Raw genomic sequence first — 13,182 nt, 5'->3', positions numbered from 1 at the left:
TTTGTTAATCCAATGAAGTCGTATATATAATAAATAAAAAGCCTTTGTAGGCATTATGGTAATGGTGGCACAATGTGAATGATCTTATAAAAGCTTTGGCAGCCATGTTTTGTTAAGGAACGTAAAATATTTACTTTCGAAGTATCCGTGAAGAGCAGATGAGCATTGTACGTTATAAACGCTTGCCTTACTTATATTAAATTCCACTTTGCTATCCTGATATTGGGAGTGGAGTGGTGGTTAAGTAGTTTGCGCACTGCTTTATGAACCCGTGAACGCGAGTTCCATTCCTGGCCATGGCTAAAATTGTCAAACGACATCTGAACTTGTCCTGGGCACCCTTCCCTTCACAAGTTGCACGAACCAGCAGAGTGAAGTATGGTCAGACAACATATGCATGACCGACAACGGTTGAGTTGTCCTTCATCCAGTAGTGCCTTGGCAAAGGAATGCAAGTTATTGTAACTAATAAAAAGCGGCATTCATATTACTTAATTAGCTATAAAGTCAACAATATAATCTTTAAGTATTAAATTGTTCCAGCCATGACAAGACACAAGACTGAATCAGCACTGCGATCGGCAGTTCCCAAACGCATTTCCAATGCCAGGTAATAATGAAATGTAATCTAACGTTTGCAACAAAAAGCATAACAGTTTTGCGGCATCAAGCATTCGTGAACATGCCATTTCACAAGCCACTCGATCATTGTTAAGTAGCGTACAATATTTTCTGGCAAATATGTATTTTATCTCAGCTTTGCCGAGAATGTATCACCAGATCACTTGACACTTGGTTGTACATGCAAACTATTGCAGTTGTTGAAAAGGTTTCAGTGGAAATTAACGTGGCTGCCAAGAAGACGGTAACAAGGACACAGCGGGCCACACACGCTGGTAGCCAATGGGACATTGGATTTCCACAAAAGCATTATTCCGGTCATGCTCGGTGGTTAAACGGCTGTGTCCTCCCACAACAATAAAAAAAAAGACGCTGCAACATCTGACCACCACAAACCTGCACGATGATAACCCAATCGGATAAAGAGTGCACAGTTTGAAAAAGGGGGGACCCAATTCAGAAAGCCCCCCCCCCCAGCAAAGCCTCAACACTGGCAAAGCTATCTTTAGCCAGCCTGTCGTCAGCTTGCATGATACCCAGTGCGATGGGCGAGCGCTCGGTATTTCATCACAATGATGAATATTGGATGCATTATTTTGTCTTTTTTATCCCATTTCAATGTTAACTGGCACTAACTTTGCTTTCCCATATTGCATTTCTCTTTAATCAATTTATATGATATTGTATTGTACTGGAGATATAAAAATACCAATACATAAAAAGTAGAACAGTCGCCAAAAAAGCCTGCACGGTTGTCTCTACACCGTGTCATCAACGTTTTGATGAGAATAAAAATAGATGTTGCCTCTGGGTAAGTAGCCTCCCAAGTTGTTTGTTTTATAAGTCATGGCCGATTCACTGGAATAAAGGCATCTGCTATTTACAAAGCACACGAATAACAACGGCACAGAAAGTGCAAATATCACGGGAATACGACATTGAATAAATACCACTTTTCGTATATATTTTCCAAGCAACCCCATTGCAATGACTGCTTATGAATGAGCACGTACCAAACTGTGTTGACTCTTCAAAATAAAGTCACAGTGCGTATGCCAAGCACGTCACACAGCTGCATGTAGCTACTTTTGCATGACCCGGGCAATTAAATGCAGCGCCACGTGGCGAAATGCATTTGTAAAAATCCAAAGCGACGTGGACACAAAGGGAGGCTCATTACGTCTCCCACAATGAACTTCTTCACATTTATTGTTCACAACAGAGAGGGCGGGCGGTCTTTACCACTTCATAAACACAAAGACAATGCATTAGCATAAACAAGTCTCAACGCCACATTATTAGGGTAGTTCACACCAGGCGAGCAGATTATGGATGACATAAAATTTTGATTGCTTTTTGAATGTAAAAATTGTCTGCAAGTTCCAACATCCCGGTTAAGCCAAAACAGAGACACATTCAACAAGATTCATTGTCACATTTTTTTGCACTACAATATTCCACAAAACTTTTCATCCAACGAAGCAATATGCGTTTTGAAGATATGTACAATAATGTAAGCCACGTGTAAGAGACTCGCAGGCCTTCTTCTGTTACAAATAAAAGTTGTACTCTGGTCAGCCATGACACATGTTGAAATGCCTGGCTCCGAAATAAAATCTTAAGTTGTAAAAGTCTGCACCATCAGGTTAACAATCAAAACCCGGCCATCACGCCACAACAGTTTCGACAGCAAGATACATTTCCATAGCGACTAGAATCATTATTTGAAATGCAGCGTGGCCACTTTTGAACAAGCTGCGCTGGTAGAAGGTAACAGTTTTCAGCACAGATCTCATGTTGAAGCAAAATTATTCAACTGCGTCAAGTCACCACATTTTCCTGGGCTTTATTCACTTTCAAAACAGTTACAGGGAAAAAAACCGGAATAGAATTTTGCTGGAGATTGATGATGAATGTTCACCAAGTCAGGTCTACAGGATAATACAATAAAGGGAACGATGAAACATGCAATGTCCTACAAATGCCTTTGTTAGCAAACACAGCACTGAACTACACTTGGATGCCACACACAAAATGACTTTACAGTACTACTAAATTGAAATAAATCTTAAACGTGACCTGATTATCACAGACTCATATTATTTGCAGCACCAGATCCATCTGTAAAATCTCCCACTCTCTGGAGATGAATTTTTATAATTTATCCCCATATTTCGTGGACATGAGTTAGACACAATTGGTCGACTGCATTGCTAAATGAATCAAATTCACACTTTTCACGCAAAAATGGAGTCGTGGGGAAAATTCATCCAAGGAGTCATTGGATGAATGTATTCCATTATCTAGGTTCATCCATTGATAATTTGATGGATGAGGGATTATTTTTGCAGACAATAGGATGAGAATGTATTCTTACGAAAAGGAATTGCCTAATGTCATCATGGTTTTCCCTCGAAGTTAGGAGTTGTTTGTTGCCATGACTTACAATCATAGTCCTCTAATATTACACCAACACTAAGTTATCTCAGGGTCAGACGTTGCACTTATGTGTAACTTTTTGAAGCATGGTACCGTGCTGAGAGTTGAGTGAATGCCCACTACAGGACAGACTCGACAAGTGTAACAGTCCACCCCCCCTCCTTATTGATCCAATGAATCGTCACGATTTTGGGTCGAGATCCAATTCAAGAAGAATTTATTTCTCTTCATCGTGCTAAATGTAGCAGCCTCGAGTGGCTGGAGGGATTGTGAATACCCATGGCATGCAAATAGAAAAACATTGTATATTTGCAGACGAGAAGAATCTGCATTAATCATTGATTCAATAAATCATTACACCACTATCAAATGGCATCGTCAGTTTAAAAGTATTTGTTCTTGAAGTCACCTCGAGTGTAGATCAAACAGGGAAAAAGTTACATAGCCAATCTAACCAAATTACATACTTAAGCGGTGGGTACAACATGACAAAGGCAGACTGAAGGCGCTTGCCAAATACAATAACTCAAGATGTCACTGGGAGGAAACTGCATTTTAATTCATGGCAACAGTGAGTAAATACGACATTGTGTAAGCACGTGTTTAATAGAATACACGTCGCCATTTACTGTATTAAACCTTTAATCAGGCCATTGCCAGATTTCCTGTAGAATGATCTGCTGCCAGATAATACGTGAATACACTAGCCAGGAAAAGCATTTAGTCTTCGATTGCAAATTGCCAAATGCACTGCTGCAATTAAAGCGAAAGCATCGCAAATCTAAATTACAGCACGGTACATTTAATCTGAAATATGGCTCTATTTATAGTTTTGCACTGTTACTATTAGAGAAGATAAAGATGGTCATACAAATCGATAAAGGCAAGCAGAACACTGCTGCCATAACTCTTGAGTGCAGATGCAATGGATATTTTGGATCAAATTACACCTCGTGTATTCAAAACACTGCTTCTTTGACGTTATATTCAAGTAGCAAGAACATTCAAACACCTGCACAGGAGCAACAAGACTACCTAGCAATACACTACTGCCAAGTAATAAGAAGCTTTGTGGTTACTAATGGCTTGCCTTTATATAACCAGCACAACCTTGTTCCACATCTCACTAAACAATTATGCCATGGAACACTAGAAGTCTAAATAGTGGGTTATTATATATTCTCAAACATCCGTAAAATTATTTTCTGCAAGACAATTAAAATGTTCCCTGGTCCAGAAATTAAGCAATTGTTCTGTTGAATACATGTAAAAGCACACGCTGTTCTTTTGTGACGAGATGGAATATTATATTTTGTATGCGTTTGTGTATTCTTACAATTTTTGTTTGACTATTTTGTGCAAGAATGGCATTGTGCCGAAGTCTGTAAATACATTCAGACTCGTCTGTCAATTCACTCAGAATTGTGGTGCTCATGGTCCCAAATCCTTTGCTTCAGGATTCCAGTGTCCACCATCATTATTGTCCCTTCTTGGTCTAAAACATTAGCCTATTCAACCGTTCGTTTAATTTTTTTGAGTTAAAAACAAAGGCAATGGCTTTTTTTATTTTGTTCCTGTACGATGCTGCCAAGAAAAGAACGTTTTATCCCCCTCGATGCATTTGTAATGTTTGGTCTTTTAATCAGCATATAGCCGGAGAACACCCACGTCTCCAAGGAAGAGTAAACTGTAATTTACTACGGTCGTTCCACTGCATACGTACAGTAAGCACTAGGCTTACATTATGCATGAAGTGCACAAACGGGTACCCCAACCCTTGGTGAAAAGCACAATTAAAAGTGAACAGTGGCTGCCATTGACCCATTGTTAACAATGCAGGGCATACACTCCACATGCATCATTATCCAGACCCAGTGTATAATTATTTTTCATTTTGAATCTGAAAGTTGTTCACAAATTGTCGAGCCATAGGCAAAGTCCAACACAAATGGCCCCATGGTCTCTTTAACATTTGTGCACGTGGAATAATTGCCCACGCCGGCCTATTGGCACTGAAGACAATGCACTGTACTGTTCACGCCACAAGCGTGCACAATCGCAGAGCAGTTTATAAATACGAGTGCGTTAAAATACTAAAATAAAATAAAAACCTTGTCTATAAATGGTGAAGGGTCAGAGACCTTACCAGCTGGGGTCCACCACGAAAGCGCACAGCAATGCTGTTTTATATTTAGACTTTAGCCCTCGCCGCTGAAATAAAAAGCCAAATGGTAACACAAATGTACCGACAAACACAGCGGTACAAATATTACAGTGTCATATTCTCAAACGGGTAATCCATATGCCAATGCAGCCAGCGAATGTTTGATGTTATACATACGGGTGTGTACCTCCACAGCACAGTGACGTATTGGTGGACTGTATGGTCTTAATCAATTGCCTTAATCCAAGTGAGTCCGCACCGAGATGTATTACCTCCTTCACAATGGAAAATAGAAAACCACGGTGAATCACGGTGATCCATTGCGATAAAAAATAAACATTTTGGTATAACATTTTTTTGCAACACAGCCAATCAGCGGCCAATTTCGAGGCGGAAGATATCGCCTTTGAAACCACAACCGGTGGCTAGCGAGTTCTGGCGAATCGAGTCAAAACACCTTTCGCGTCCCACTAGCAAACGGCACCCAGACCTGAGAAATTGTCAAAATGGCTTGGAGAGCGTGGGACACACAGTGCATTCAATCCGGGAGCAGCGGTAGCGTAGCGGTTAGCGCGCTGCGCTACGAACCCGGTGATAGGAGTTTGATTCCCGCTCACGGCCATCACCAGTGACGATTATCAGAATTGGTACCTTGGCCTCCCCTAGATCGACTGCCTAAAAAAATATATAGTACCTCGTGCGGTGTAAAAGCACTGCCACTCGGGAAACAAAGGCAGCAGGGCGAGGTGTTGGCCACCCGCCCCTTTGTGTGCCGTGCCGGCCTCCATAGGTGCTCGCTAACAGCACTTGCCCCAACAGTCTGTGAAGGCTATACGGGGTATCTTTGTCGGTGTCTATCCGGGAGTGAATTTTTTGTCGACGCCCTGTATTTGGAGGGGGGTTGACATTTTATGGTTTTAGGCTAATGAGGCTTTCAATGTGATGCCGCTGCCAAATGACGTAACTGTTAAAGCCCCAGTGCGGTCCCCATGACGACGATTTGACAGGCTCACACTCCTTAGCCACGCAGCAGCCACCCTTCAAAAACACACACGCCACACAAAGGCAGAAGAGGCATAGCCATCGCAAATGGGGCGGAGGAAGGTTTGGTGGTGATGGGGCAGGAATGAAAAAAACTGGCCTCAGATTTGCCCACGTCTCACCGGCCAGAGGTGGCAATGTCATCACGCGTGGCTACAATTTAATTTGTCTACAGTGCCAGCTTGTGTTTTTTTTGTTGCTGCACGATTAGCTATTTCCCCCCACTGTTTTATTGGTGCAACCGCATGGACAATAAAGGGTATATATATAGCACGGGCTCGCCATAGATATAGCAGCAGCCAACATGAGCGTGATGTAGTAAGACGATAAAAAAACACAATTAGAATACAACATCTGAATCAATGACAGAAACAAAGACAAAGATCCCCCGTATAACCTTAACAGACTGCCGGCACGGTACAAGAGGGGATGGGGGTGGCCAGCACCACGCCCGACTGCCTTTGTCTCCCCAGTGATTTTTTTTTACTTTACACACCGCACCAGGTACTCATTTGAGGCCGACTCGATCCAGGGGATGCCCATGACCGGTTCACATAATCGCCACTGAACAAGGGATATTCGAAACGTGTGGGAATGCTGGCTGGAGTTCCGGCGCATGGCATCGTAATGAACACACCACACTAAGCAACTCCGCGCTCAACGCACTCTTCGCCATCAAACGCACCGTGCTATTTATTGTTAACGCCAAAATGTTGGTGACCACAGAGTGGTAAAGTAGAAACTTGTGTACACACACGTACAGTACTGCTCTCGTATGCACGGTCACACATGCCATGCTCATTGTACATTCACAGCTCTTAATATAGCTCGCACTGATCTGAACAAGCTAATACATAGTTATTACGTACTGTACCGTGCTCGTACGTGCATTGGTGCCATTCCTCATTAATTGCAATGGCAATGTCATTTTCTTTTCAGCTAACAATGCTGTAATTATAATTAACTTCCAACAACTAGTTTCTAAGTTGGCCACACGTAACATATGCAGCATAGCTCTCCTCCCTGCAATGCTTTGTTCTCGCAAACACGACTGTTAATTCCATTGTTCTTGGAGTACATTGCCCGTGCACTACACACATTGTTAATAAGCACATTGCTCACAAGCTCTGCCATTAAAATAATCTCTCCGTACCACACGTTGCTCACTACACAGCAAACCCAGCAACAATCCCACACACACACACAAAGAGCTCCCGTATAGCTTTATAAACAGTTGGTGGGCAAGTGCTGGTTTCTCGTTCAGCAACCATTCCTTCCCATCTTGTATCTCCGGTGATGACGTTAAATCACCCACAGCAACCAGACACTTATTTAAGGCTGAGTCGACCTCGGCGAGGCCCGAGATAGTTCAGATACCATGTGCCACGGATGATGCCTGTGGCAAGGAATCGTATGCGCAACAGGGCCACTTATTACATGCCGAAGGTAAATGCATGCACACGTGTTGTACGCAAACTCTCTCCCACACAATGTACAGAATATACAGACCCACATGCAAATAAACACCCCGTGTTTGTCAAAGTTGCACAAAAGACACACACGCATACTATACATACACAAACGCACGTGTTTACAAACACGGATATAGTACACAGTGCAAACACCCACCCAGACACACACACTGACAAAAGACACGTAAAAATACACACAAATGCACACCCTCTGACAGACAAATATCCTCCTATAGCCTTAACATACTGATGGGGCGAGTGCTGTTAGCGAGCACCTATGAAGGTCGGAACGGCACACGACGGGGTGGGTGGCCAGCCCCATGCCAGACCGCCTTTGTCTCTCCAGTGACGATGTTTTTACACACCGCACCAGGTACTTCGAGGTCGAGTCGACCTAGACATACCAGCACACACACACACAGTGCCACACGTAACAAAGACCCCCCGTATAACCTTAACAGACCGTTGGGGCAAGTGCTGCTTAGCAAGCACACATTTAACTAGCGGGAAGTACCCGGCATTGCCCGGGCGAAGACAGACACACATCGACTTACACACTTACAGATATTGACCCACACACAAAACACATCGACTTACACACACAGACATCTACTTTAGATAGACACACATGGAGTTACACACACACATAGGGATTAACACACACACATGCACTGACACACACACATCGACTTCACACATGGACCCACACACATCAACTTACACACATCGACTCGCACACACACACATCAAATCACACGCACAGATGGACTCAAAGCGAGTTTAGCGAAAGCAAGAAAATTGCACTTAACATTGCCGTGGTGAGGCCTAGTCCCGTTGCAGAGCCCCCGGCCTCGCCTAGATTGCCTCGCCGGCCGAGGTGGCACCTAGGCAGGCTGGGGGCTGGGCCGCTACCCACCCCCCACCATCCCCCCACCTACGCTGAAATAATGCTATGCAAGCGCTATAATATTAGTATCTAGCGAGCCTATAGTAGTAAGTGCACACATTGGGGTGGGGGAATGAAACTTTGAAGAATTTACCGTCTATTTTATTTGCATAATGAAGCGAAAGAGAAATCCCCCCTCCACCGATGACGCGTGTGCGTTGCCAGGGGCAACCCCCGGCCAGTCGAGCGGCGTAATAAATAAATAAATAACGCGCCAAATCGCTAAATAAAGTGCTTCAAAGTTGACGGATGGGAAAACGGAATAGCGCTTGCTCACCACGGGGCTCACGGCGTGGTACCTGGATATTTTATTACATAAACCCCATTTGTTGAGAGGCAAATCCCTCGCAAGCGTGCGCACACACACAGACAAAAAACGATACTTACACACACACCCCCCAACACACACCACACCAATAATGTAGGTCCAGGCCCTGCCACACTGGGCAGCAGCAGCAAGGAGTCACGGCGAGACTCACATTGTCCCCCAGCTGCTGGCACCACCACCACCACCCACATCCCCCTCTCTCCTCCCACACCGGCTCCTTCGACTTGCGCCTCAGGAATTCCCTTCCACCTTCTCCCCCGTAACGAAGGAAACCAACCACAGCACATGAATCCAGAAACATGGCGAGCAAGTCAACTGCTGACGAGGTCCAGGGGGTGGAACCCTTCTAATAGGCTAAACGGACTAATAAGTGATGTTATGCGAGATACAACAAGCACAGCCCCTGGATCACCGACATCGCAGGCTTGACTCTTACATCACCATCATCGTAGTTCGTACTGTGGTGTAACGGATGCACACGGTACACGTGCTACACGCAAAGGTCGCCGGTTCGATCTCCCGACGCGGCAGTTGTAAGCGATGTCGAGGTCATATTCTTGGTTCTTTCGGTAAAGTCAAGTAGAAGGGAAATAATAAAATAATATAAAAACAATAACAATTATATTAACAATATTTAACAATATTATTTTATTATTTCCCTTCTACGTGACTTTACCGAAAGAACCAAGCATATGAATCCCTGCAGTCACGAAAGCTTTAAATCTAAAGATGTCGAGGTCGCTCCCCACCCCCCCGGGCTCACACGCCACGGTCAATTGATGGGCAGAACTCGCTTACGGCTCAAGCGTTCAGACTTACTTCCGAGATCAGCGTGGAAGAGTAGGCCAAAACACGAGGACAGAAATCCCTCTAGTGGTGGGGGGGAGGCATGGGTTAACGCCTTCTGCCAACAGTGGCGAGAGCGCGCTATTGCAGGGCAGCGCTTCTAGCCACGGCCACGCCGTCTCGGATCGTTCGAGACGCCTCCGCCTCCTCCGCTATTGTTCGGCAGTCGTGGAGCGGGGGAAGCCGCCCGCGGCTTCTTTACCTTCCTTCGCCGCCGCGGCCATCGGTCCACTCGCGAACACCAAGAAGCAACGACGACTGCAGCAGCCGGAAGACGAAGACGACGGAGTCGAAGTCGAGGAGGAACTGCGAAGAGGATGAAACGCCGGTACCCCCCCAAGCTCTGGCTTCCCGGTTCAAGTCCCGCCGCCACGTTCGGTTTAAGTTGGGTTAGGGTCGACTCGCCGGCATTGCTAACTCCCTATCATCAAGGTCGCCTCTCTCCTACAACGAACCAACTAACCAGACGAGTTAATTAGCCAAGACGCCAATCCGCCTCTTCTACCACACCGGTGGACTTCGCCTAGCACAATAATACATTACACATGCAGTCCTACCACGGAGAGCTTTAACATTACACCGCTTAAAGTGCGGCCGCAATTGTACCAATTCACACACGCCAATGGATCAACGATGAGTCGTGGGGTTATCTTACTTTGATGAACAGACGAGAGCCACAGAGAACATTTAAACGCTCGTCCGCGTTCGCCCGCCCGCTGTTAAATGCCCGCGCTGCGTTCCTCGTGCTCAAGACGCCGGGCGTTGGGGGTGGGGTGGGGGGAGAGGGGAGGGGGGGGGCGGGGGCCACGTGACCGGATAGAGCGCGGCGCGCGCACGCTCACTCGCGTTTGGACGCGACCAAGTGGCACCCCACCAAAGCCAAAACTAAAATAGGGGTGGTTGAATTATAAAATTAATATTTCCCCCTCCCCGCGCCTCCAAAAAAACAGACATCGCCATCGCGTTTAATGTACAAATTGCTAGCTTTAGTTAATTAATCCAGTTTTTATTGATAAAGATGTGAGGTCTAGAGAAAGATGGGGTTTTCGCAGAATACCCTAAAATCCAGCCCCCCGGGCGGTGGTAATGGGCCAGGCGAGAGGTTTCATATAAAGGCGGGTGCGGCCGGACGTGGCGCGTGACGTCAATGGGTCCGCGTGTCTGGGCCAGTGGAGGCCCTCCCTGCTCTCACTCATGGAGTGGCAGCAACCACCACTACCACCACCACCGCACCGTCATGGTTTGTACACTGGAAGGAGTTATTCGTCTGATATTCCCTCGCCTTTATTTTTCGTGTCTTGAAAATGACACCCACCCATTGTTACGCTCACGTTATGCGATTCCGATATGGTATGAGGAAGAATTCGCAGCTGGCAAGCGAGAAGCTTAACCACCCCGTATCCATTGAACCGCCGTGCAATAAATGACTTAACAACTATTGTTTAAGTCGATTCAATAGCATTTTAAACACCCTGCAAAAAAATCGCATACGTGGGCATTCAATTCATGTTGAATTCGCACTAAGCTGGAATGAAGAAAAATTAAATGGCAGCCCTAAATGTCTTACATTTTTTTTCAATGTCAATTAAGTCTAAATAATGAAGTTCACCACGGGCTGATGAATTTCATTTTTTTATTCTGCAAAATGCACTTTTAATGTTGTACTTTGATTTTTACCAAAAGTGCAATACATGAACAATTGTTATTTATCCAGGATATTGCTGTGGTGCAATGGTAAGCAACACTGGTCACCAGAACATTCCCTTGGCACTGCAGTTTAAACAATGGTGCAAGATTCGGACCTCCCCCCCCCTCCTCCTCCATGGCCTTTGTCTACCCATCATGTCACAGGTGAGACGTTAACTACCTCGTCGGGTAAGCAGGAGATCGTGGGTTCGACCCCGACCCTGGTAGCGTGGATTTTTCTCCAGGTCCTACGGGTTTTCCCTCCACACTTAGAATCAAGATGTGTTTTTCGAGTCTTTGGCTGCTATAAATTTCCACATAATGAGCCACTTCGTTGAACTATTAATTATGGCCAGGTCGTTTCTGAAAAAAAATAACGAGCTCCGTGGGCCTTACCTGGTAAAAAAAAACTAGTTTAGTTTATCTGACCAGGCGTTAAGAGGAGGCCAACATACCCTCTGAGAGGGGTTTTCTAGAGTTTCTCTGATGTAGGCCATTCCCTTCGTGGTGGCATAGGCAAGCACTTACACGGCTGCAGCTTTACTTTTACCATCTAATTTATCCAGGAAAGTATGAAAGGGTGTCAACTTTCAAAAGGGTCCTCTATGGGGATGTTCAGGCAATTCCTTTCTGAATAATGTTTTGCATGTGGAATATAAAATCCACACACACGAGGCGTTCTTGCTCCAAATGTCCACACAGATGGTTTCACAAACAAACTTTGCTGGACTGCGATCTACTGGCCACATCACAGTCCAGTAAGTTTGAAAGTTACGCAGATCTATTTAAACCATCGTTTCTTCCAAAACACTGGTATAGTGGTGTGTGTCATTATTCCAGTATCAAATGACCTGCCCTCATGTGATCTAAGCTGCTTATATGCTGAAATTGAGTTTCATCCCCTGCCTTCATTATTCTACGTCACTACATATCGATATTTTTTTGCTATTATGATCGTAAAATTGATAGTGACGCTAATGTATAGAATCCATATCTTTACAAAAACAAAAACCTGAATATACCATAATATATACTGCTGTACTATTATGTCAACGTGCCACACAAATTCCTTTTTGTGAAGGAACATCGCAAAGCATTTCACAAAACGATATACCATCCACAACCAATAAAATAAGATGCAGTATAAAACAATAAACATACATAATACAAACAATCCTAATTATATTTTACAGATCCTTTTTAATCCACTGCTGAATTAATGGATAATAATCTTACACATGAATTAGGAATATAAGAATTGAAAATGATGAATATAAATAACCCTAGGCATGAGTAGATGAACACATGTTACTTGTCAATCACCGCATTTCTCCGATTGCATTCATTCTGCTATGATTCAAAAGATTGCATAACAGACGGTGCCTTTGCCTCACGTGGACCAATACCCAGGCCACTGCCCACCTCCACGAATAGAGCCAGGTTTCAAGCTAAATAATGCAACTTCTGTGTGGTCACGCAGGGAGATTTTAAAAAAACCTTGGTAATTGGCACAAGTGGTTTCAGCCACTTCTGTTAATGACATTTAAAAAATAAAATCCACTGGTGCTTTTAAATCTTTTAATTTGTACAATGTGCGTGTGGATCTTCAGAATAAAACATATCCCGAGATTATTAGATG

The 13,182-nt window shown here is 44.4% G+C and overlaps 1 protein-coding gene across 2 annotated transcripts in view; it reads right to left on the bottom strand.

Moving 5' to 3' along the window:
• Window positions 1-10,624, bottom strand: part of LOC144722281 (disks large-associated protein 3-like) — a 46,410-nt gene extending 35,786 nt beyond the window's left edge. Inside the window, exon 1 of one of the 2 annotated variants that reach the window (XM_078600382.1) lies at window positions 10,060-10,624. In XM_078600382.1, the coding sequence (XP_078456508.1) occupies window positions 10,060-10,081 (22 nt within the window). In that variant the 5' untranslated portion in view covers window positions 10,082-10,624. The remainder of the gene's footprint in view (window positions 1-10,059) is intronic. The other variant, XM_078600383.1, reaches the window with a different exon arrangement.
• Between the last annotated feature and the right edge of the window lie 2,558 nt (window positions 10,625-13,182).

This window comes from Lampetra planeri, chromosome 14, assembly GCF_965212315.1.
Source record: "Lampetra planeri chromosome 14, kcLamPlan1.2.h2, whole genome shotgun sequence".
Classification (NCBI taxonomy): Eukaryota; Metazoa; Chordata; class Hyperoartia; order Petromyzontiformes; family Petromyzontidae; genus Lampetra; species Lampetra planeri.
The sequence above is the reverse complement of the archived record's forward strand: the minus strand, read 5'-3'. Positions and strand labels throughout refer to the sequence as shown.